Consider the following 23,702-nt stretch of genomic DNA (forward strand, 5'->3'; position numbering starts at 1 on the left):
GTGGCTGCTAGATAAATGGAAAGCTGGAATGGCATTGAGACCTGATCTGGAGGCAAAGTGACATTATGTGCTTGGGACTTAATTTTCAAATTAGGGGTTAAGCTGAAGGTCTATAGTGCTTTCATAAGTGATAGATGGGGTTCTGGGGCAGTATGTCATTGCATACGCCACTGTTTTGTACTAGTTGAAAAGTCTCTAGTTGTAAAATGAAAAGCTTGGGGGGCATAGGGCATTGCTGTCTGGTGCCCTTGTGGATGGGGAAGGTTTCTGATAAGTGGCCGTTACCGTTAACTTTCACCCGGGGCCTTCAGGGGTCGTATACAGATCCAGTATCACTGTTCGTATTTTGTCTCCCAGACCAGTGTTCAAGAACTGCCATCACCGCAGCTTTTTATGCAGCTTCCAGGTCAATAGACTTCTTGGCAGAGCCTTGGGGGATCATGCCTGGTCCCTACTTGTTTGGAAGATGTAGGGCTGGCCTGTAATGTTGCTTTGCGCTGAATCCTTCTGTGGGTGCTTTTTTTTAACACATAGTGCAACATGTAGCATTAGCCGCAGGCAGCTCTATCAGTCCATAGCCATGGTCTGCCTGGCCTCTAAAGCCCCCTGCAGGGGTCTACGTACCATGGATAGTGTTAAGCCATTCCAGCTTTTCCAGCTTTTGAATTTGGTCAAAACAAGGCAGAAGCCCTTTAAACTTCTCCCAGGGTGCCCACTTTGTGCTATGTTAAAAATACATGCGTATTAAGAACCATGAGACATGTTGGAGCATGTGCCATACAGGATTAGCCTACATGTTTTGCGGCACAAGCCACTTCTTCAAGGCTTCGGAATTCGTGTTTGGTTCAAAGAAATCTGACATTAACAGAACTTCATTGTGTATCCATATACAATATCTACATATACATGTGTACATACATTATACTATCCCTCTGCAGGAGGGGAGGGAGAAAAAAAAGGGGGCGGGGGGTTTAAGGGGTAGAGGATTACCTCATAAAGAATGCGTCAGATTTGTTTGGGTTAAGGGGAGACTTAATTGACACTGCAGAAAGCTGCGAGCTTAAAGGACCGCTCCAGGTCTTGTATCAAAAAAGGAGATATCTGTACAAAAAGACCAAGTTGTTATAAATAGGGAACCAATATGCAGTGCTATATACTCAGTACCTGCAACATCCATGTCTAAATAAAATGAGCCACTGTGTCTGCGGTTATAGAGAGGTTGGAGCTACACTAATAGAAAAGAGAAAAAAGGGGGGATTCACATAACTTTTCTGAACAAACCAAGAAGGTGCAAACACTGATAACAGCGCTCAGGCAATATCCCAGAATGTATATATTCCAGAAAGATAGGTCCCATAGATCCTGCATTAAATCAATCCAACAGTCAACACCAAGTCCATCATGTCATATAGAGGTTTCTACTTTCCCATAATGTACAAAAACAGGGGTGGTCCTGGGGGGCACTAGGTGGGTCCTCTCAAGTGGCTAAACACAAAAACCATCCATACATACCTATATTGATTGAGCAGGGGGTGGGGTTTGGGGCGTGGCATTAACATGCATACTGGATGGCCCAGTTGTGATCTATTTGAGGATGGACTAGGGATAATGTTTTGTTAATGAAGACACATGCTTGGTTTTTTCCTGCATTAAAGTGGTAGTAAACTGCAGATGGAGAAAATAAATAAAAGCATTCCCTGCAAGGCAGTGGCATAATGTGCTAATATGCATTGCATACTAGCACATTATGAGAGGCCTATCTTTAAAACAAAGTCCTCCAGCACTGCGCTGTCACCGCTGAGGGTTTGCGGCCTCCAGCTACACGAATGGCCGGGGGGCGAAGTCACTCCTGCGCACAGGAGCCACCATTTACAGCATGGGTTCTGAAGGTCCAGCACCGTATGCTGGACCTGCAGAGCGCATGCGCCAGTGATGTTACCGGCTGCATGCACTCTGAATATCTCCTAAACGGTGTAAGCTTAGAAAATATTCACAGTACCTACAGGTAAGCCTTATTATAGGCTTACCTGTAGGTATAAGTGATGTAACAGTTTACTACAACTTAAAGCTACTTAACCTGCTTGTCTGCCCTTGTACAGTTAGATGCGCACACATAACACTCTGCACAAATTCATCAATGCCAAACCTGACCTTACTCCTGCACATGTGCAGGAGTGATGTAATCTCGGCCTGGCCAATGACAATGCCTGGAGATTGAGAACCAGAAGCTGGTTTCCTGAAGATGGAAGCGGCTGCTCAGCTGAACTACCATGCGGGGAAACACACCTTGAGCGTTTTTTTTTTTTTTTTTTGTTTTTTTTTTTTTGCCTGTTTTTTGGTCCCTCTTTGGATAAGTACATCAAGATGATGGGGGGGGGGGGCAAAAGCACCTTCCTTCCCCAGAAGAAAAGGCTTTTATCTGTGACCAGCAGGTCTGTTACCACCTGAGGTTACGAAGGGTTCCTTTCAATACTTCCAGTGCCAAGTCTACGATAGGAACATACTTTTGCATGAATATATGGCCTCCAAACCACCCAAAAGCCACTCTGAATATTGAGGGGCACCCCCACTTCTCAGGGGATGTCTCTTGGCCTTTTCTGCCTTCTGGTGCCAGAACAGCTGTGATGTCTGGGCCCAGAGTGTTGTTACTGAGTAATATATACTGCAGTTTTACACTCTACCTCCTTGCTTTGTGCTCTTCGGCAAACAGATCTGCTTTTAGCTGGCAGTCCGCATTGTCCCTGTACCACCAGAGACCACTTTCAAGGGTTCTACTTTATACTTGCCCTATGAAGCATGTTCCAATTTCTTTACATTTAAAAATGCTGACCCTATCCCCCCTTAGTAAAATAAATAAATTCACTTTCGCTAATTTTTCCTCAACTGAGCTCCACCATGCCTCCTGGTAAGTTTGCTTGCCCTTTTGCACTTTCTTCAGTTCCCCAATATCCTTATAGTGAACTGGTGCCCAAAACTGAAATGCATGTTCCAGATGAGGTCTTGGCAACTTGTACAGGGGCAAAATGTCTCTTCTGGCATCTAACTCTTTTACTACAAGAAAGTATTTTGTTTGCTTTAGAAACTGCAATTTGCCATTGCAAGCTGGGTAGAATTTCTAGCGCAAATTCCTTAGGAAAAGTCTTGGGAAAATTTTTAAGCAAATTCTCAGGAAAAATTGTTCAGTAACGTTTGTTTGCTTTTATCATTCGATTTTAGAATGAATGGAACAAATGCAAACCACCTACACTGGTTTTTTAATTTTGTTTGAGAAATTTCAGTCCTGCTCCTTTGATTTTTCTCATCATTGTGGTTGAAAATGAATGTCGAGTAGTGGGGTTACCACTAATGATTAGACAAATAAAAGAACTTTCTTTTCCCAAGACTTTTTGTTCAATATTCTAGCCATCTATGGCCAGCTTAAAGTGATTGTAAAGTCCTTATTTAAACAAAAACCAAAAACCTGTTATACTTGCCTGTTCTGTGCAAATCCACTGCACAGAGCAGCCCAGATCCTTCTCTTCTTAGGTCCCTCTTCGGTGCTTCTGGCCCCCTCCCTCCTGCTGGGTGCCCCCACAGCAAGCAGCTTGCTATGGGTGCATCTGGGCCGAGCCCCACCCCCTTTCTCTCCTCATTGGCTGGCTGACTTTCACAGCAATGGGAGCCAGTACTGCCGTGCTGCTGTCTCAGCCAATGAGGAGGGGAGTCCCAGGCAGCCGAGGCACAGCTGCAACATTGCTGGATCTAGAGGGACCTCGGGTAAGTATTAGGGGCTGAGGGGGGCTGCTGCACATAGAAGGCTTTTTTTTTAGAATGCATTAAGATACAAAGCCTTCTGACTGTACAATCACTTTAAAGGGGTTGTAAAGGTATTTTTTTTTTTTTTTTTTTTTTTATAAATAACAAACATGTTATACTTACCTCCACTGTGCAGCTCATTTTGCACACTGTGGCCCCGAACCTGGTCGTCTGGGGTCCCTCGGCGGCTGTCTCAGCTCTTCCCCGCAAGAACTAAACACCTTCATGCAAGCTCTCTCGCATGGTGTTTAGTTCTTGCGGGCGCACTCCCTTGATACAGCCGACGGCTATAGCTGCTGACTGTATCACTCGGCCCCGCCCCCGGCGCGCCGCGTCATTGGATGTGATTGACAGCAGCGTGAGCCAATGGCTGTGCTGCTTTCAATCCATCCACTCTAGCCAATCAACGGCCAGGTTGAGCGGCGAAGAGGATGTCGAGAGCGAGCGCGGGACTTTCGAGGGGTCAGGTAAGTAAAACGGGGGGGCTGGGGGGGCCAACATTGTCGGATGTTTTTTCACCTTAATGTATAGGATGCATTAAGGTGAAAAAACGTGAACCTTTACAACCCCTTTTAAGTCTATGATCTTCCAGAACACACAGATCCTTCTCTACCATTGACTTCTACCATTGACTTCCCCCAGTTGTACTGTATGATGCATTAATGCTTTTATCCTTTAAGTGCATAACTTTACATTTATCAACCCTAAACCTCATTTGTCACATAGGTGCCCAATTAAATAGTTCATTGAGGTCAACTTGTAAATTGGAGATATCCTGTAAGCACATTACTCCACTACATACTTTAGTATCATCTGCTAACACTGAAATAGTACTTTCATCACAAACGCTCTATCATTTATAAATGTTTAAAGGTGTCCCTTTAGTCCAATTAAACGCAGTAAAAACTGCACCTTTATGGACCCTCTTTGGTGCAGCCAAAACAGACCCAATCCCTCTTTCCCCTATACCTTGGATCACTCCTTTTTGATGATTCTGTCTGGGATTCTATTAAATACTCTGCTTACTGTCACCACACTTTTGTGCTGGAAAACCCTCAAAACTTTCATTGATGGCGCTAATGAGGCCTCGCAACAGTTTCATCTTTGACTGTGCAGGGCATTTGTTCATTTCAACACCTTCGGGACTCCCATTACATACCTGAGTTGGAAAGATTCCGTTACCTTTGAAATTTTCACCTTTTGGAACCTTTAACCAGGAATTGCAATTAATTGTCGACAGTGATGGCCTTTGAGTCTAGATGTCATGCATACAGTTGTCAATATTCCCATTCCTGGAACAGGCTCTTGATGTAATTGGTGCTGCAGCAACAACCAGCTGGGAACTGGAACATAGAACAGAACAGCGTAAATATTTGCCAGCACACAACAGATCTTCACAGTCCAGATTTTTTTTTTTTTTTGATGAGAGATCACCTCACAGCAATGAAGTGCAACGTTTTGGAGCTGTGCTTCATCAGGCATGTGATGTCATCAGTCTTGTGTTGGAGACAATGCTGGAACTTATAAACCTATCATCAAGGTCCGCTTTGAGATGTCCTCCCACATGGACACACCACCACCTTTTTTTCCTGTTCTCTGTCTCTCTACAAAAGCATAGCCAGGAATATTGATAATCCAATATGTGTGAAGAATGAAGCCAAGACTCAGCAATACCAGTTAAATCCTAGTTCTCTTTACGCACCAAAGCCTCTAACCCTTCTATCTTGCTTGACAGCCTTCTAGCATTGGTGAGCAATCCTTTTTTTTTTTTTTTTTTTTTTTATCCATTTTTGCATTTTGCACTTGTGTCTTGTGTATTTTTTGTAGTACAAACACTATAATTGCCCATGGTTGCTTGTAACCTGGGGAACTTATCACCTGCCATAGCCTTTCCCCATTTTACCCTCCAATTTGTCTCACTCCTGTCTTCTAATTCTCCCTCCCACCTGAATCCTAGTTTAAATACTCCTCCAGCCTGGCCATAAACCTCTTCCCCAGCACAGCAGACCCCCTTGCCCCATCTTTGGCATATAGGTTGTACCCAAATAGAAAAATCGGCTCAATGCTCTAGAAATCCATATCCTTCCCTTGTACAGCAGGTCTTTAGCTATGCATTCAGTTCCCTAAGCTCCCCCTTTCTTTCCCGTGTTGTGCATGACACAGTCAATATTTCAGAGAATATAACCTTGGAGGCCCGTCCATTCAACTTGCAGCCTCAATTTTTAAATTGATTTCTTAAAGGAACATCTAGGCTGTAACATGTAAATTTTTTTTTTTTTTTTTTTTTTTTTTTTTGTTCCTGCTGCCTATCCTCCTGCTTCCCCTGGTACAGTGGGCGGGGGTTCTTCTCCCTGCAACTGATGTCACTTGAAAAGATCGTGGCTGGTCAGGGCTCTGCCACACAGCTGCGTCAGTCGTTCATAGTTTCCTGTGAATGAACAAACTACAAGCACCATCTTCCACTGCGGTAGGCGGAATTGTAGTTTCAATGGGCTTTGGGGGTGCTGATGAGTACTCTCATCCATTGACATGTCCTCTGGCTTACAAACAGCCTGTACAGACGAGGTATGGGCTGAAAGCCAGAGAATATGTCTGCAGGAGTCCACATTGCACCTTTGATATACTGATTGCGGGTGCAATGCTTTCCAGGCTCCTGCTGGGAAAAATAAATGCATGTGTGTTGTGTTTTTTTTTTTTTTTTTTTTTTCTTCTGCAAAAATATGTGCACTTATCTTTTCCATAAAGGTGAACTTCTCCTTTTTTAAAGCTAATCTTTTTTGAATTCTTTTGGTTCCAATATCCGTAATCCTCACTTGGTGAAGATGTCCCTTGCCTCGCTTGCAGCCTCCTGGGACTCATCACATGTCCCAAGAGGCTGCAGGAATATTCAGACAAGGTAAAATGCATAAAGATGATAAAATAAGGTAATTTTGAAACTGATAGCAGCAACATGTTTCAAAGTTGGGACAGGGCCATGTTTACGAGTTTTCCCATTCTTGCCTGATAAAGGATTCTTACTGCTCAGCAGTCCTGGGTTGTCTGTCATATTTTTTTGTTTTAAAAAAAAAAAAAAAAATCAAATCGTTTTGAACTGCAGGCAGGCCAGTTAAGCACCCAAACTCTTCTACTACAAAGCCATGCTGTTGTCAATATAGATGCATGTTTCAGCAGGATAATCTTAAACCGAAAGATGTTGTCTGGGTGGGAGCATATGCTGCTGTAAAACCTGGATATATCTCTTAGCATTGGTGCCTTTCCATATGTCCATATGCACCAAGGCACCCCCCCATACCATCAGATTTGCAGGCTTTTGAACTGAGAGCTGATAACAAGCTGGAAGGTCCATCCCCTTGTTAGTCTGAAGGACGCAGCACCCATGATTGACAAAAATGTCGGTTTGATTAGTCTGACCACAGACTTTGCAACAGACCATTTTAAATGATCTTCGGCCTAGAAAGGACATCTGTTTCTGAATCATGTCCAGATATGGCTTTCTTTCACGATAGAGCTCGACCTTGCATTTTTTGATGGCACGGCGGACTGTGTTCAAAGATGGTGGTTCTTAGAAGTCTTCCTGAGCCCATGCAGTCATGTCCATCAAAGAACCATGCCTGTTTTTATTGCAGTGCCTGAAGGTCATGGGCATCCAATATTGCATTTTGTCCTTGTCCCTTGTACACAGATTTCTCAAGATCCACTGAATCTTTTGACAATTCGTAAATGATTTATTTAAAGCCTTTTCAAACGTTATTCTTAAATTGTCTGACCATTTTTAGACATAACTTTTCACGGATTTCTGAACCTCTGCCCATCTTTACTTCTAAGACACTCTAAGATTATCTTTTTATACCCAATCATGTTACTGGTTGGTTGCAAAATGTTCTTCCAGCTCCTCATTGTTACTACCACTTACTTTGCAAGATTTTGTTGGCCTGTCCCATCTGAGACTTGTTGCTGCCATACACAACAAAAACTTAAAATGGTACATTTTCTCAGTTTAAACATTTGGCATGTTTTAATTTATTCTATTGTGAATAAAATCTGAGATTTGCAAATCATCGCATTTTCTTTTTTAAATTTTTTTTTTTTATGTACATTTTTATACCGCATCCAAACTTTATTTGGAATTGGGGTTATGATTTTAAATTTTGACCATAGACACACCTAAAAGCATTAATAATGGCAATTTTTTATTTATACCAAACAAGTTCTGCTTACCTGCTCTGTGCAGTTCAGAGCGGCCCTTAACTTTCTCTTCTTGGGTTCCCTGCCGTCACTCCTCTTGTGTCTGCCCCCATAGCAAGCCGCTTGTCACTCCCAAGCCAGTTGCATGTGTCTATAGGTGGGTCGGCCCAGCTCCCTTCTCACTGGATTTGATTGACAGCAGTAAGAGCAAATGGCTCCCACTGCTGCTCTCTAGCACAGTGCTGGATTGAGATTGGGCTCGGGTAAGCATTTAGGGTTTGGGGGTGAGCTAAACATAAAAGTTTTTTTACCTTAATGCAGAGAATGCATAAAGGTAAAAACAACCTTTAGCAGCACTGTAAAGTTTTACTAAACCCAGGACCCTGCATTCACTATATTTGGTCTCCCACAGTACACAGAACATGGAAATGCAATTATTTTTAGTAAATATAAACTGCTAAATGCCTTTTCTTGTCAGCAGTATATACTGTAGCAGTCTTGTGACTTCTATCAGTGTCCGGCCGAGCACTGGTAAAGCTTGTAGGAGGAGTTTTTATTCTCCCCTGACTGTCCTATGTGTTTGCATGACCCCTGACCCTCTGTCTGGACAGTGCTGATTGGCCCTGTGCTAATCACATGCACCCTGCCAAAAAAAAAAACCTCTGGCAACACACACCAAACTGAGCATGTGCAGAGTGCCCCCAAGGCTCTGTACTGTTAGCAGATGTATTGGGGACTGGAAGAAGGGGAGAGATCAGAGAAGACAGGATCCAACAACCTTTTTACACAGTGTGCAGGATTAATGCTTTAGGTTCCACAGTGAGTATAACAAGCATCCTTTGCTGCATATACAGACTGATTGTACTGTTGTGGGTTTAGTAACACTTTGACCACTTGCCGACCCCTGTATAGTGGAATGACGGCTACAGTGCAGTTGTCCAGTTTTGGGAGGGTGTCTTTTGATGTCCTCCCAGAACCGCACACCCTGCGGCACTCTGTGGTCGCTGTGTCCTTTCGGACACAGCCAATCAGGATAAAGAACCAGTCATAGTGGCTCTTTACCATGTAATTAGCTGTGTCCAATCACCGCTGATCATGATGTAAACACACTTGTCAGTTATCGGCATTCCTTTCCTTACGCTGTCACAGCGTGAGGAGAAGAGATAGTAACCGGCAATTGTGAAAGGCACCATCTACACTGATCATCAGTGTGCTGATTATCAGTGCTGCCTCATCAGCGCCCATCAGTGCTGAAGAAAAATTACCTGTTTGCAAAATTTTGTAACCAAAACTATAATTTTTGTGTTTTTTTTCATTCGTGTAGTAAAAGATAAACCCAGTGGTGATTAAATACCACCAAAAGAAAGCTCTATTTGTGTGAAAAAGATAAAAATGTCATATGGGTACAGTGCTGCATGACCACACAATTATTCAGAGTGCCACAGCGCTGAAAATTGCCCTGGGCAGGTAGGGAGTGAAGGTTCCCTGTAGGCAAACAAATAAGTTTGGTGAGGAGTCTTGAGTGCACTACTCTGTCCTGGTGACACTTGACAGCGTGACACCATGCAAGATAGTGATGGTAAAATTTCCCAACAGTGATGCAAACAGTATTAAAGGTCATGTATAGTGGCTTTGTATATAAATTACTACTTGTGGTCAGGGCTAAGAATCTTTGGTGGCTGGTTTTCACATATTTGTCTCTATTTCTTTTATAGCCTGTTAAAAAAAGTCGTTTTTCATTTATGAAAATGTCTGTAAATGCTAATTTGCTCTTTGAAAATGTGCCACATTATAGCATTCGCCAAATAAAGTAGGAAAACTGTTAACTCGTCAAGACAGTACATTTAATCTGAGCAAGTGCAAGAGGCTTTCTCAACACCGGCCATACTCAGTGACAGACCTCCAAAAGTATGGCCACTTTTAACTTGGTCATTTAGACAATGTGTTTTTGTTTTTGTTTTTGTTTTTTTTGTGTTTAAGCTTGGCCTACAATACCAAAGTGTGATTTTTACGCCTAAGTTCTTCATCCAAGTTTGGTTTGAGTTTGCTCTTGGCAGGGTCAGTCTTTTCTGCACATATGCTAGCTGCTTCTAAAATATTATTTGATCACAGTCCAGTACAGTCACATTCTTTCTTAGATACAATGGAATTCATGCTTCTATACCATGTATATGAATTAATACCTTTCTGCCCCTATGCAGTGCTCAGCTATTCACCTCCTATACTGTGCAAGAACAGAATTTCACAACCATTGTAAACTTTCACCACCTCTCATGTACTTCATTCTAGACTTAGAGTCATTTTGTATTTGTGTGCTGCTGTATATTGTGGTGAAAATTTACTAAAGCAGCCCATACATGAATCCTTTTTTATTTTTATTTTTTTATATTTTTTTTTTCTCTCTCAACCAGTGGGTTGAACAAAAAACATACTCTATCTTCGCCATTGAGGTGTTGTATTCGGACAGCAGAGAGACTTCCCCACCATCAGAATACGTAGATCAGTGCTGATCCAGTGGTGAAAACCTTGCCCATAACATGGATGGAAATATGACTGGTCCCATCTGATCCGGCCGACATTGATCCTTCTATGGCCAGCTTATTTGTAGCATTTACATGTATTGTAGAAATATCAGCCTTTGAAGTCTTGGAGTTGCTCTCACATCTTGCTGCTTAAAATTTAAATTGCTTTCAGAAATTGGATCACTTGTATTTTCCTTCCAAAGAACTTTAGAGAAGAGAAACTGAAATTTTTGTGTTGTGCAACACTATCACAAATGCCTGGTTTCCAGTCTTTGAGGTATACCGAAGTACAGTCTTTACATTTTGTGTGGTGATGTTGAAATCTGTATTGCTGTGACTTAGGAACCTTAGATTGTAAGCTCCTTGAGGGCAGGGACAGATAAAGAGAAATTGTTAGCACTAAATAAGTAATACATTAAATTAGAGGGTATCCTTAAGCCATATTAAAACAAGAATGTCATATATTGCAGCTTTTCAATCATTAGATGTGGTGGCTGCATTAGTTTGCTCTTTCACCTGGTGATCTGGCTAGTAACACGCTTTCTTGTATTTGTGCTGCTTCATCCAGAGTGTAGGCACCTTGGGACACCTTTTGGACAGCAGCATTGTCAGTCTGGGGGGAGGAAAGTGTTAGATGTTCTAGCTAACACTTTATATGCAGTTACAGCAAGTGTGTGTGTGTGTGTGTGTGTGTGTGTGTGTGTGTGTGTGTGTTTTGTTTGTTTTGTTTGTTTTTTTTCTTAAGGGGTTTTGGTTATTAAAAAAGAACAAAAAAACTGATCATTGTAAGCACTCCTGTAAAAGTGGTAATGGCGGGTCTCATCCCTCCAACTGCTGCATATATGCAGGATAGCTTCTACTGTTGAAAAGACTTGCTGGAAGGATCACCAGGTGAAAATGAAAGTAAGCATAAAAAAGAAAACTAATGCAGCCATCATATCTAAGAATTGGTAAGCTACAATATGTTTCCTTTAGGGTTAAACGCTTTAAAATAAATGGACATATAACTTAGCCATTTCCAAAGAAGCTAATAAAATAATACAAACTTCATTTGGTCCTTTCTGCTTTCCACAGGTCAGTCTTACGAAATCAGGATGTTGGACAATAGAAAGCTAGGAGAATTACCGGAATTAACCGGCAAATTAGTTAAGGTAAGTTTTAATAGGTTTTGTTGACTAAAGACCACTATAGTGAAAAATGTACACTGGTAATGGTGTGGTTCATAACTGGCATTAAAACTTTTGCTGCCAGAGCTGTTTTTACACACGTTTAAAACATGATTGTAGGCCCGAAGGTTCGTTAAAACCCCCAAACATGTTTTCTGAATGCCGTCACCCTGAAGAATAAAATGGTGATAGTTCCAATTTTTTTATTAGAGAGAAGATGGGTAGGGGTAGGTGGCGCTACCTATGCCAGGGTACCTATTATAATTATTAATCCGTGCTAGTGTGTATAGAGCGGTAGATACCACTTATAAAAATCTTAAGGGTGTATATAAACCTATTTGCAATTAATAAACCGTGCTGATGTGTACAGGGCGGTAAAAACCACTCGTATATACCTTAAAAGTGTAAATAAACCATACAAGTGTGACTAAAAAATCCCCCACCTATTGCATGGGGAGGGGTCTTAACAGTAGAGATCCCCCCAGCAATGGTATAAGGGTAATGTGGTGAACAACCTGCAAATACCAATAACTAAAATAATATAAACAAATAAATGCGAACAGCATCCACCAAGTGAATCAAATATATCAGATGGATCCAAAGTTCATATTAGACCACAGTCCCATCCATGATGCAAAGTGAACGACTATGGAGTATAATCTTAGAATCAAATTAGCATGTGGTGCAAAACCAATAATTACGAAAAAAACAATAATTAAGCAAAACTGTGAAAAATAATGTGAAAAAATAAAATTCCGGCATAAACAAAGTTCTTATAAGTGGTGACTTTCGTGAGGAAAAAAGCTGATATCCAGTGACTTTGCGGTGCTCCCCCTACATGCCCATTACCCCTGTAGGGGTTTAAGGAGCTGGTTAGTGGGGACCCTTGAGGGGGAGCACCGTAAAGTCACTGGATATCAGCTTTTTTTCTCACGAAAGTCACCACTTATAAGAACTTTGTTTATGCCGGAATTTTATTTTTTCACATTATTTTTCACAGTTTTGCTTAATTATTGTTTTTTTCGTAATTATTGGTTTTGCACCACATGCTTGATTCTAAGATTATACTCCATAGTCGTTCATTTGCATAATGGATGGGACTGGGGTCTAATATGAACTTTGGATCCATCTGATATATTTGATTCACTTGGTGGATGCTGTTCGCATTTATTTGTTTATATTATTTTAGTTATTGGTATTTGCAGGTTGTTCACCACATTACCCTTATACCATTTGCTGGGGGGATCTTTACTGTTAAGACCCCTCCCCATGCAATAGGTGGGGGATTTCTTATTCACACTTGTATGGTTTATTTACACTTTTAAGGTATATACGAGTGGTTTTTACCGCCCTGTACACATCAGCACGGTTTATTAATTGCAAATAGGTTTATATACACCCTTAAGATTTTTATAAGTGGTATCTACCGCTCTATACACACTAGCACGGATTAATAATTATAATAGGTACCCCGGCATAGGTAGCACCACCTACCCCTACCCATCTTCTCTCTACTATTATCTCTCACCCCTTTGGGGTGTGATTAAGGGGAGGCTGCAGTCCGATTAGTCCGTGAGCGCGGAAACCCTTTTTTATTTCCAATTTTTTTATGTCGCATACAATATTTGCACAACAGTTTGTTCTGTTAAAAAAAATTAAGTTCATTTTAACCAGCACAATTCCAATATGTTACTCAGTTTTTGATCAAATAAAAATTCTATGGTTATGCTGAGTGAATAGATACCCAATGTGCCAAACTTAGAATTTTATGCATGCCCAGAAAACCACCAACTTTGGTACCCTATATTTTCCAAAGGCAACACTTTTAATAGTCCACACAAATCATCAGTTTCGAGTTGATCATGAATAACGGGCCTAGAAATATTGCTCTTACTCGGCATGCGTGGTATAACGTGTATTACAAGCATCGCTTTTGTACATATGCACGCCCAACGGTGTGCTTTACGTTTGTACACTTGGGGCCTTCAAAATAGTTTTTGGGGGGGGTTAGGAGCAACTTAAACACACACACACACACACACACACACACACACACACACACACACACACACACACACACACACACACACACACACACACACACACCTTCACTATAACTTTATTACACTCCTGGTGGTTGTGTAAAACCCCCTGCTGCCACCACCATAAGTTTTACTGTGTATACAGTGGGGTAGGAAAGTATTCAGACCCCCTTAAATTTTTCACTCTGTTATATTGCAGCCATTTGCTAAAATCATTTAAGTTCATTTTTTTTCCTCATTAATGTACACAAAGCACCCCATATTGACAGAAAAACACAGAATTGTTGACATTTTTACAGATTTATTAAAAAAGAAAAACTAAAATATCACATGGTTCTAAGTATTCGGACCCTTTGCTGTGACACTCATATATTTAATTCAGGTGCTGTCCATTTCTTTTTTACAAATTTTTTATTTAATCAAAGGGAGAGGTCCATGGACCTTTGACATAGAATAAACATCATTTCAATGTGTACAGAACTTATAAGAAGCAGTACAATAATGAAGAGGAAAGGAAATAGTTGGAGAGACAACAATATGCCCAGCCCTCAACATGAAATTGTTCAGTACATTACTCCCATGTGGCCTTCTCCACTCATTTTATTTACTAATAATAAGCGAGTGCAGCTGTGGAATCACAGGAGCACGAGAGAAAGGAAAGAAGCAAAATAGTGAAACTAGAAAAGTAAGAATCAGTATAGGTAGGAGGGAAACGGCAGTTAGGATGAAGGGGGGGGGGAAAAAAAAAAAAACAAACAAAAGGGGGGGGGGAGCTACTGTGGGTAAGGATTCAGGTCTTTAGGGCCTCATTTTCGGACCGTTGCTTTTAGTCTGAGCTCAAGTCTCAGGTGCTGTCCATTTCTTCTGATCATCCTTGAGATGGCTCTACACCTTCATTTGAGTCCAGCTGTGTTTATGTCTATGTAAGACCTTACAGCTCACAGTACATGTCAGAGCAAATGAGAATCATGAGGTCAAATGAACTGCCTGAAGAGCTCAGACAGAATTGTGGCAAGGCACAGATCTGGCCAAGGTTACAAAAAAAAAATCTGCTGCACTTAAGTTTCCTAAGAGCACAGTGGCCTCCATAATCCTTAAATGGAAGACATTTGGGACGACCAGAACCCTTCCTAGAGCTGGCTGTCCGGCCAAACTGAGCTAACTGAGGAGAAGAGCCTTGGTGAGAGAGGTAAATAAGAACCCAAAGATCACTGTGGCTGAGCGCCAGAGATGCAGTCGGGAGATGGGAGAAAGTTGTAGAAAGTCAACCATCACTGCAGCCCTCCACCAGTTAGGGCTTTATGGCAGAGTGGCCCGACGGAAGCCTCTCCTCAGTGCAAGACGCATGAAAGCCCGCATGGAGTTTGCTAAAAAAAAACACCTGCAGGACTCCAAGATGGTGAGAAATAAGATTCTCTGGTCTGATGAGACCAAGATAGAACCTTTTGGCCTTAATTTTAGGCAGTATGTGTGGAGAAAACCAGGCACTGGTCATCACCTGTCCAATACAGTCCCAACAGTGAAGCATGGTGGTGGCAGCATCATGCTGTGGGGGTATTTTTCAGCTGCAGGGACAGGACGACTGGTTGCAATCGAGGGAAAGATGAATGCGGCCAAGTACAGGGATATCCTGGACGAAAACCTTCTCCAGAGTGCTCAGGACCTCAGACTGGGCCGAAGGTTTACCTTCCAACAAGACAATGACCCTAAGCACACAGCTAAAATAACGAAGGAGTGGCTTCACAACAACCCCGTGACTGTTCTTGAATGGCCCAGCCAGAGCCCTGACTTAAACCCAATTGAGCATCTCTGGAGAGACCTAAAAATGGCTGTCCACCAACGTTTACCATCCAACCTGACAGAACTGGAGAGGATCTGTAAGGAGGAATGGCAGAGGATCCCCAAATCCAGGTGTGATAAACTTGTTGCATCTTCCTCAAAAAGACTCATGACTGTTTAAGATCAAAAGGGTGCTTCTACTAAATACTGAGCAAAGGGTCTGAATACTTAGGATCATGTGATATTTCAGTTTTTCTTTTTTAATAAATCTGCAAAAATGTCGACAATTCTGTGTTTTTATATGGGGCGCTGTGTGTACATTTTAATGAGGAAAAAAAATGAACTTAAATAGCAATGGCTGCAATATAAGAAAGAGTGAAAAATGTAAGGGGGTCTGAATACTTTCCATCCCCACTGTATATGGAATATGCTGTTTGGTTTGAGATATTAAGGCAAACTTTGTACACTATCAAAATGTAAAATTCATCAACAAGCAGTAAAGACTTCTGTAGCTGCAGAGACTTTGAAGAAATTCTCATATTTTACAGCAGTAAAGCCATTTTCTCTGCAGCTCAACTCACCCTGCTCTCTCCTCCCAACAGTGTCTCCACCTCCAATGTAATCAGATGTAACACAGAGCAGGTGCTGTGGGAAGGGAGAGCTGGGCTGCTGAGAGCTGACTTGAACAACTTTAGTGCTTTCTTTGTGAAATGAAAGGATGGCTTGTTCCACAGTGGCTGCAGATCTCATAGCTTAGCATAGGACATTTGTTGTGGCAATATTCATCTGGATTAATAATTGTTCTGCCTACAGAGCATCTTTCGGGTGGTGTTCCATGACCGGCGTCTGCAGTACACAGAGCACCAGCAGCTGGAAGGCTGGAGGTGGAACAGGCCTGGAGACAGAATACTTGACATTGGTAATAAGAAAGGCCATGCATGTGTATGAAGCTGTGTGCCATGTGTCTGAAAGAAGCTGATTGGTAAACTGTAGCAACTTTGTGGACATTGTTTTTTTTTTTTTTCCACATCACCAAATAACACTTGGAGTACAGTTAGCAAGATACTAATGAAAAGCCTATGACTACTCTGAAGGCTTAATAGGCCTCCATGGCTGAGATTGAAGAGACTATGCGTACAACAACTTGTTACCTGGGTGCTTCACCAGTTGCTGATTTATGTACGTGGCCAAGACAGCCATGGGTAACTAAATCTTACATGGTATGTCACCTACAGCTTACCAGAAGGTAGGTGGAAGGTTTAGGTCAGCTTTAATAGGATTCTGTAGTATGATGAGACAAAATTGAGCTATCACCCAAAATGCTGTTTGTGTAAGCTGAATACTGTATAATGTCAATGTCAGGCCCTGAAAAGTTTGAGGGTAGAATGAATACAGCAAAATACAGGGTATTACTGTAGGAAAGTCTGAATTAAACCTGAGTCTAGGAAGATTTGTCTTCCAGCAAGACTATGACCCCAGGCACAGACCTTGTTGAAATGGAAAGTCTGCTTTACCAAGAGCTCCCCACCACCCTCCCAAGCATGGCTTCCGATGTGAAGGTGCAGGTTTTGTCTCTGTGCCTCTTGGGAGAGTTGGGTGCTCAAAATCACTTTTAAGCAGGTTGCTCTTGAGAAAGGGGGTAGGGGTGAGTAAAGCAGACTTTTTGGAAGATCTACTTTTTAATTCCCTGGAATGGCCAAGATATCAGTCAAATAAACAAAATAAATTGTGTGCACTTATGCAGACATTTTATTTTGCATCTTCTTCCTCCTTCTCTAATATAAATGTATAGTGCTGTATATCCCATTATCTGCAGACAGCTACTTCTGGCCAAAATCATCCGTAAAGTGTCTTCACAGCCACCATATATTTCCCTATACAGCTGTTGTCCAGCCCTGTGAAGGTAAGCAGCCTCTCTGCTACTGAGAAGTTGCACTATCCTCAAAAAATCATGTGCAGAAAAAAAGTTAAAAAAACATTAACAATCCCATGCATCATCCAATTAGGTTGTAAGTAGAAATCTAAAAAGTGACAACCGTCTTGTATATCCTCCAATTAGATGTGTCTAAAAGAGAACACCACCACCATGGACTGCCACCAAAGTGTGTCACCCATGTTGCTCAATCAGGTGTCACCTCACCTGATGTGGTGGACCCCTAAAAAAAAAAAAAAAAAAAATCAAGGTGCAGCTCTTACATAAAAAAGGAAGAAAAAACTCAGATAACTGCAAAAAAGATCCAATAGTTTAATACTGCCAGTGACTTTTTAACCGCTTAAGGACCACCTCAAATTTTACTGCTGCAGGGCGACCCTTATGCGCAAAATCACGTACCTGTAAGTGACTTTCTTCTTCAACTCCGGAGCGCACACCGCCGGAGCCTCATTCCCGCTGTAATTAGACACAGCGGGTCCAGCGGATGCCGGCCACCCGGGATCGTTCTGAGGCGAGGCAGAACGGCGGTCTGCCAGAGAGGAAAATGGAGATCCTGTGTTTCTGCCAAGCAGAAATGCGGATCTGTGTTTTCCTTTAGTGAAAGCACATCCCCCACAGTTAGCACTCATAGGGAACACACTTAGCCCTTCCATGCCAGTGTCATTAGTACAGGAACAGTGCATTTGTTTTTTAGCACTGATCACTGTTAGTGTCACTGGTCCCCAAAAAGAGTCAGGTTTCTGATCTGTCTGCCGCAATGTTGCAGTCTGGCTAAAAATTGCTGAACGGTGCCATTTACTAGTAAAAAAAAAAAAAATTCCATAAAAATATCCCATAGTTTGTAGATGCTATAACTTTTGCGCAAACCACTCAATATACGCTTATTGTGATTTTTTTTTTTTTTTTTTCTTTCCTTTTTATAATGCAAAAAAAAAAAAGAGTAAAGGTGATCAAATGCCACCAAAAGAAAGCTCTATTTGTGGGAAAAAGTCATCAATTTTATTTTTGCTAGTGTCGCACAACCGCGCAATTGTCAGTTAAAGTAACGCAGTGCCGTATCACAAAAAATGGCCTGGTCAGGAAGGGGTAAAACTTTCCGGAGCTGAAGTGGTTAATAGAATAAAAAGGAGTAACACTCACAATATGCTGAGACGCATACAAATGTCTATTCATATATAAAAAAAAAAAAAAAAAAAACGCATCTCAGGGGGTGTGTACAATGCCACATCCCAGATATTACCAAGACAAAAGGAATATTTTCTTCCAGGATTAGGGGCCTTTAGAGGCATCATAGTCAAACTAACACAATTTTTAGTAAAATATTTATTCAATCCGTTAAAACAGACAGTGAAATACATAATCACCACACATACAGTATCTCACAAAAGTGAGTACACCCCTCACATTTTTGTAAATATTTTTATCTTTTCATGTGACAACACTGACAAAATTACACTTTGCTACAATGTAAAGTAGCGAGTGTACAGCTTGTATAACAGTGTAAATTTGCTGTCCCCTCAAAATAACTCAACACACAGCCATTCATGTCTAAACCGCTGGCAACAAAAGTAAGTACACCCCCTAAGTGAAAATGTCAAAATTGGGTCCAATTAGCCATTTTCTCTCCCCAGTGTCAGGTGGCTCAGTGTTATAAGGTCTCAGGTTTGAATGGGGAGCAGGTGTGTTAAATTTGGTGTTATCGTGTTATCTCTCTCCCATACTGGTCACTGGAAGTTCAACATGGCACGTCACGGCAAAGAACTCTCTGAGGATCTGAAAAAAAATTGTTACATAGAATTGAAAAAAAGAATTGTTGATCTTCGTAAAGATGGCATAGGCTATAAGAAGATGCCAAGACCCTGAAACTGAGCTGCAGCATGGTGGCCAAGACCATACAGCAGTTTAACAGGACAGGTTCCACTCAGAACAGGCCTCGCCATGGTCGACCAAAGAAGTTGAGTGCATCTGCTCAGCTTCCTATCCAGAAGTTGTCTTTGGGAAATAGACACTGAGTGCTGCCAGCATTGCTGCAGAGGTTGAAGGGGTGGGTGGTCAGCCTGTCAGTGCTCAGACCATATGCCGCAAGCTGCATCTAGTTGGTCGGCATGGCTGTCGTCCAAGAAGGAAGCCTCTTCTAAAGATGATGCACAAAGCCCGCAAACAGTTTGCTGAAGACAAGCAGACTAAGGACATGGATTACTGGAACCATGTCCTGTGGTCTGATGAGACCAAGATGAACTTATTTGGTTTAGATCAGTGATTCTCAACCAGGGTTCCTCCAGAGGTTGCTAGGAGTTCCTCTAGCATTGGGCAATTTATGCCTCTCCGATAAGTTCCCACTGACACCATTGATCTTTTTAGCTATTTGTAAGGAGGTAATTCTTCCCAATGACCACAAGTGTAAGGACCATTCTTCCCACTGACCATTACACTAATGTATTATGAGTTATAATTTTTAGCAGGGGTTCCCTGAGACCGGAGAACTATTTCAAGGGTTACTCTGTTTTGAAAAGGTTGAGAAAGGCTGGTTTAGATGGTGTCAAGCGTGTGTGGTGTGAACCAGGTGAGGAGTACAAAGACAAGTGTGTCTTGTCTTAAGTCAAGCATGATGGGGGGGGCGTGTCGTGGTCTGGGGCTGTATGAGTGCTGCCTGACATACCGAAGCAGAGCAATGATCCCCTCCCTTCGGAGACTGGGCCGCAGGGCAATATTCCAACATAACCCCAAACTCGCCTCCAAGACTACCACTGCTTGCTAAAGAAGCTGAGGGTAAAGGTGATGGACTGGCTAAGCATGTCTCCAGACCTAAACCCTATTGAGCATTTGTGAGGCATCCTCAAACGGAAGCTCCGTGATGTCATCATGAAGGAGTGGAAGAGGACTCCAGTGGCAACCTGTGAAGCTCTGGTAAACTTTATGCCCAAGAGGGTTAAAGCAGTGCTGGAAAATAATGGTGGCCACACAAAATATTGACACTGGACATTTTTACTTAGGGGTGTACACACTTTTGTTGCCAGCAGTTTAGACTTTAATGGCTGTGTCTTATTTTGAGGGGACAGCAAATTTACACTGTTATACAAGCTGAACAATCACTACTTTACATTGTAGCAAAGTGTCATTTTTTTCAGTGTTGTCACATTAAATGAGATTATAAAATATTTACAAAAATGTGAGGGATGTACTCACTCTTGTGAGATACTGTAAGTTACAAATGTGATAATACAAAAAGTTAAAATAAATACAAATGCATAGGTTAAATAAATGTTAATGTAACCCTCTGGTTAGTGCCAATGCGTTTCATCGGGGACACCACGGAAGCATTTGAAAAGTTGCAAAACATTTTAATAGTAAAGACATCGTCATTTGGATTTAATAGATTACATCATGCTATAACTCCTTAGGCCTACAACATTTGTCATATGTACAGTGGGTGTACAACCCACCCCCCCCCCCCCCCCCCCCCCCCCCCCTTAAAATCGCATTGTGTTGCTTTGCAGCCTGAAATGAGGGCCGACACTTTTTGTTTCCTGCTGTATTTAATCAGTACAATTTTATAACATCCAAGTGAAAGACACAGATTTGTTTTTTTTTTAAGAAAATGCAAAAACAGAATAGCTGAGTTGGAAAAAGGTTCAGCCCCCCCCCCCCCCGCCCCGACACCTTCTCGATGTCACACAAAGCCATTTGACTTTCAGCTGTTACCAACTGTGATCAGTTTGATTAGCCCAGCAGCTTCCTGGAGCATTTCAGTCCCTTGTAGTGCAGCTGAAGCAAACAGTCAACTATGGGTGGGCAAGGCACTGCCAAAAGATCTCCGAAATAAAGTTGTGGACAGGCACAAGTCAGGAGATGATTAAAAAAAAAAAGTCAAAGGCTTCACCAATGCCTAGAAGTACAGTGAAGTCTGTTGAGAAGTGGAATGTATTTGGTACAACACAGACCCTCCCTGGATCAGGTCATTGCTCCAAACTAGGTGAAAAAGCCATTAGGAAATTGGTCAGGTAGGCTGCCTAGAGGATAATCTGCTGCCCTCTGCCAGAAAGTTGTCCATGGGAAGAAGGTTTACCTTCCAACATAACATAACATAACTCAAAGCACACAGTGTTTGAAGGAGAAAAGGGTAAATACCCTTGCATGTCCTAGTCAGAGCCCAGACTTAAACCACATTGAAAATCTGTGGAATTACTTTTTTTTTTTTTTTTTTTTTTTTTTTTTAGGTTGGTGTTTTACTTGGATGTTACAAGTTGCACTGAGTAAATACAGCTGGATAAAACAAAGTGTCTGTCTTAATTTCAGGCTGCAAAGCAACAAAATGTGATTATTTTAAAGGGTCGTTCTTTTCTATACCCACTTTATTTAGCACTTAGGAAGATGTCCTATGCAGGATCTAAATACCAGTCCCCCAAGAAGGGAGCATAAGGGAGGTGCTGTTCATATCTTGCATATACACAGTGTAGATCTGTCAGCTTAGCAAGATGGCACCCAGCATCTCCCAGCATGTTGTCGTTTTTAGATGGGCAGGACCTGTGTGACAACATCACATCTTTAGCTATTCATCCATCCTGTCAAATTGTGCTACCAACTGCCTGTTTAACCTGAAAATACTGTGCCTTTGCTGTACTGAAATCCCAACCAGTGTCAGCTCTGTCCAGTTCTCTCCTGCTGGACTACAGAACACATCCCTTTTTATATTTTTGGGATGAGTGGAGAGAGGTGTTGTGTAGTTCAGCAGAAGAAAACTCAAACATGGATGGCAATCTTGTAATTTCAGTGCAGTAGAGGCACTGTATTATAAGCTTAAACAGAAACTTGGGAGTTACATAGATTTCTGCCAGATTGACAGACTTTTTTTTGTACTTTTTAAAAATCCGAAAAAAAAAAGGCAAAGCATAGGAAAAATGCATGCACTGCAGAGGTGTACTGATTTTTTTTTTTTTTTTTTTTTTTTCTTCTTACTATTGTGCCCAGATATACACTTTTTGTATATATTGTCAACCCATGGGAAAACCGTTTTTACACATTTAATCAGTAATATACCATGATTCCCCCTCAATTCCTCAGCCAGAAGCTGGGACATGACTAGGTTTAGCCTGTGCTCCTTCTTATAGATCCTGGCTAGGACTCAGAACACCAGAATTATTTGATAATAAAGAATATCGAATATGACTGCTTTAGTTTTGATTTTTTTAACGTTTATTCAGTAGCAAGGTTTGGAAAGAGTAGGGCATAAGTAATCAAGACATCTAGCTACATCATGTGAATAAGATAAACACACTAACATACATTGTAGTGCAAAGAAAATAGATTGTCATGTCCATCGACTCGCATTGAAACTATACCAAAGTCAATGCTGAAGAAATGTCTGTATTCAGCATGCAGAAACATATGTACATGGTCTGCCTTTTTATGTTAGACTTCATCATAACATGCATATAGCTGGCAATGTAGGTTCAAGAAATAAAAAAAAGTTCTGTTTAAAAAAAAAAACTGCCAGTTTTTTTCCGCTGAATTATTTCGACTGTATGCTATTTTTTTTTCTTTTAACACTGCACCTTTTAAATGCACCCATAGAATGTTTATTTTGTTTTAAAAAGAGCCTATGAAAGTTTACACTTATGTTAGCACTGGTTACAAAATAAAACTGATAAAATTGTATTTAAATACTTTGCCAAATTAATAATTGGCCTGTTGTATCACAACACTAAGGGCTCTTTCACACGGACGATCCATATGTCCGTTTTTCATCCTTCCGTTTTCGGATGAAAAACGGACATGCATGTATCCCTATGGAATAGGGGATGTCAGCGGATGAACGTCCGCTGACATCCGACCCGCTCCGATCCGAAAAAGTGTAACGGAGGAAAACCCTACTTTTCCATCCGTTATCGGATCGGGTGACGACGGACTCTACGGTCCGTCATCATCCAATCCCCCATAGGGGAGAGCGGCGCTCTGACAGGTCCTGTGCAGCTACGGACCTGTCATCTTCCTGCTCAGCGGGTGTTCACGGGGCGGATCAGTGGTGAAAGAGCCCTAATAATTCACTTTCATGTATGCAATGTGCTGGCGCAAGTTTCTTTACAATAGCAGTATTATTGCACCATGTTTTCTGTTTGATTAGATAACAGAGTATCTCTTCTTTTTCTCTTAAACCCTAGATGTTCCAATGTCTGTGGGTATTATTGACCCGCGAGCAAATCCAACACAGCTTAATACTGTAGAATTTCTCTGGGATCCTTCAAAGAGGACATCTGTGTTTATCCAAGTAAGACTCTCAGCT

The 23,702-nt window shown here is 41.6% G+C and overlaps 1 protein-coding gene across 1 annotated transcript in view; it reads left to right on the forward strand.

The window, feature by feature from the left end:
- The window catches only part of TFCP2 (transcription factor CP2), a 152,881-nt gene that overhangs the window by 34,899 nt on the left and 94,280 nt on the right, over positions 1-23,702 (forward strand). The window contains exons 3-5 of the mRNA XM_073612490.1: positions 11,577-11,653; positions 16,303-16,408; positions 23,581-23,687. Coding sequence (XP_073468591.1) covers positions 11,577-11,653; positions 16,303-16,408; positions 23,581-23,687 — 290 coding nt within the window. The remainder of the gene's footprint in view (positions 1-11,576; positions 11,654-16,302; positions 16,409-23,580; positions 23,688-23,702) is intronic.

Source organism: Aquarana catesbeiana, linkage group LG02 (assembly GCF_042186555.1).
Source record: "Aquarana catesbeiana isolate 2022-GZ linkage group LG02, ASM4218655v1, whole genome shotgun sequence".
In the NCBI taxonomy this organism is placed as follows: domain Eukaryota; kingdom Metazoa; phylum Chordata; class Amphibia; order Anura; family Ranidae; genus Aquarana; species Aquarana catesbeiana.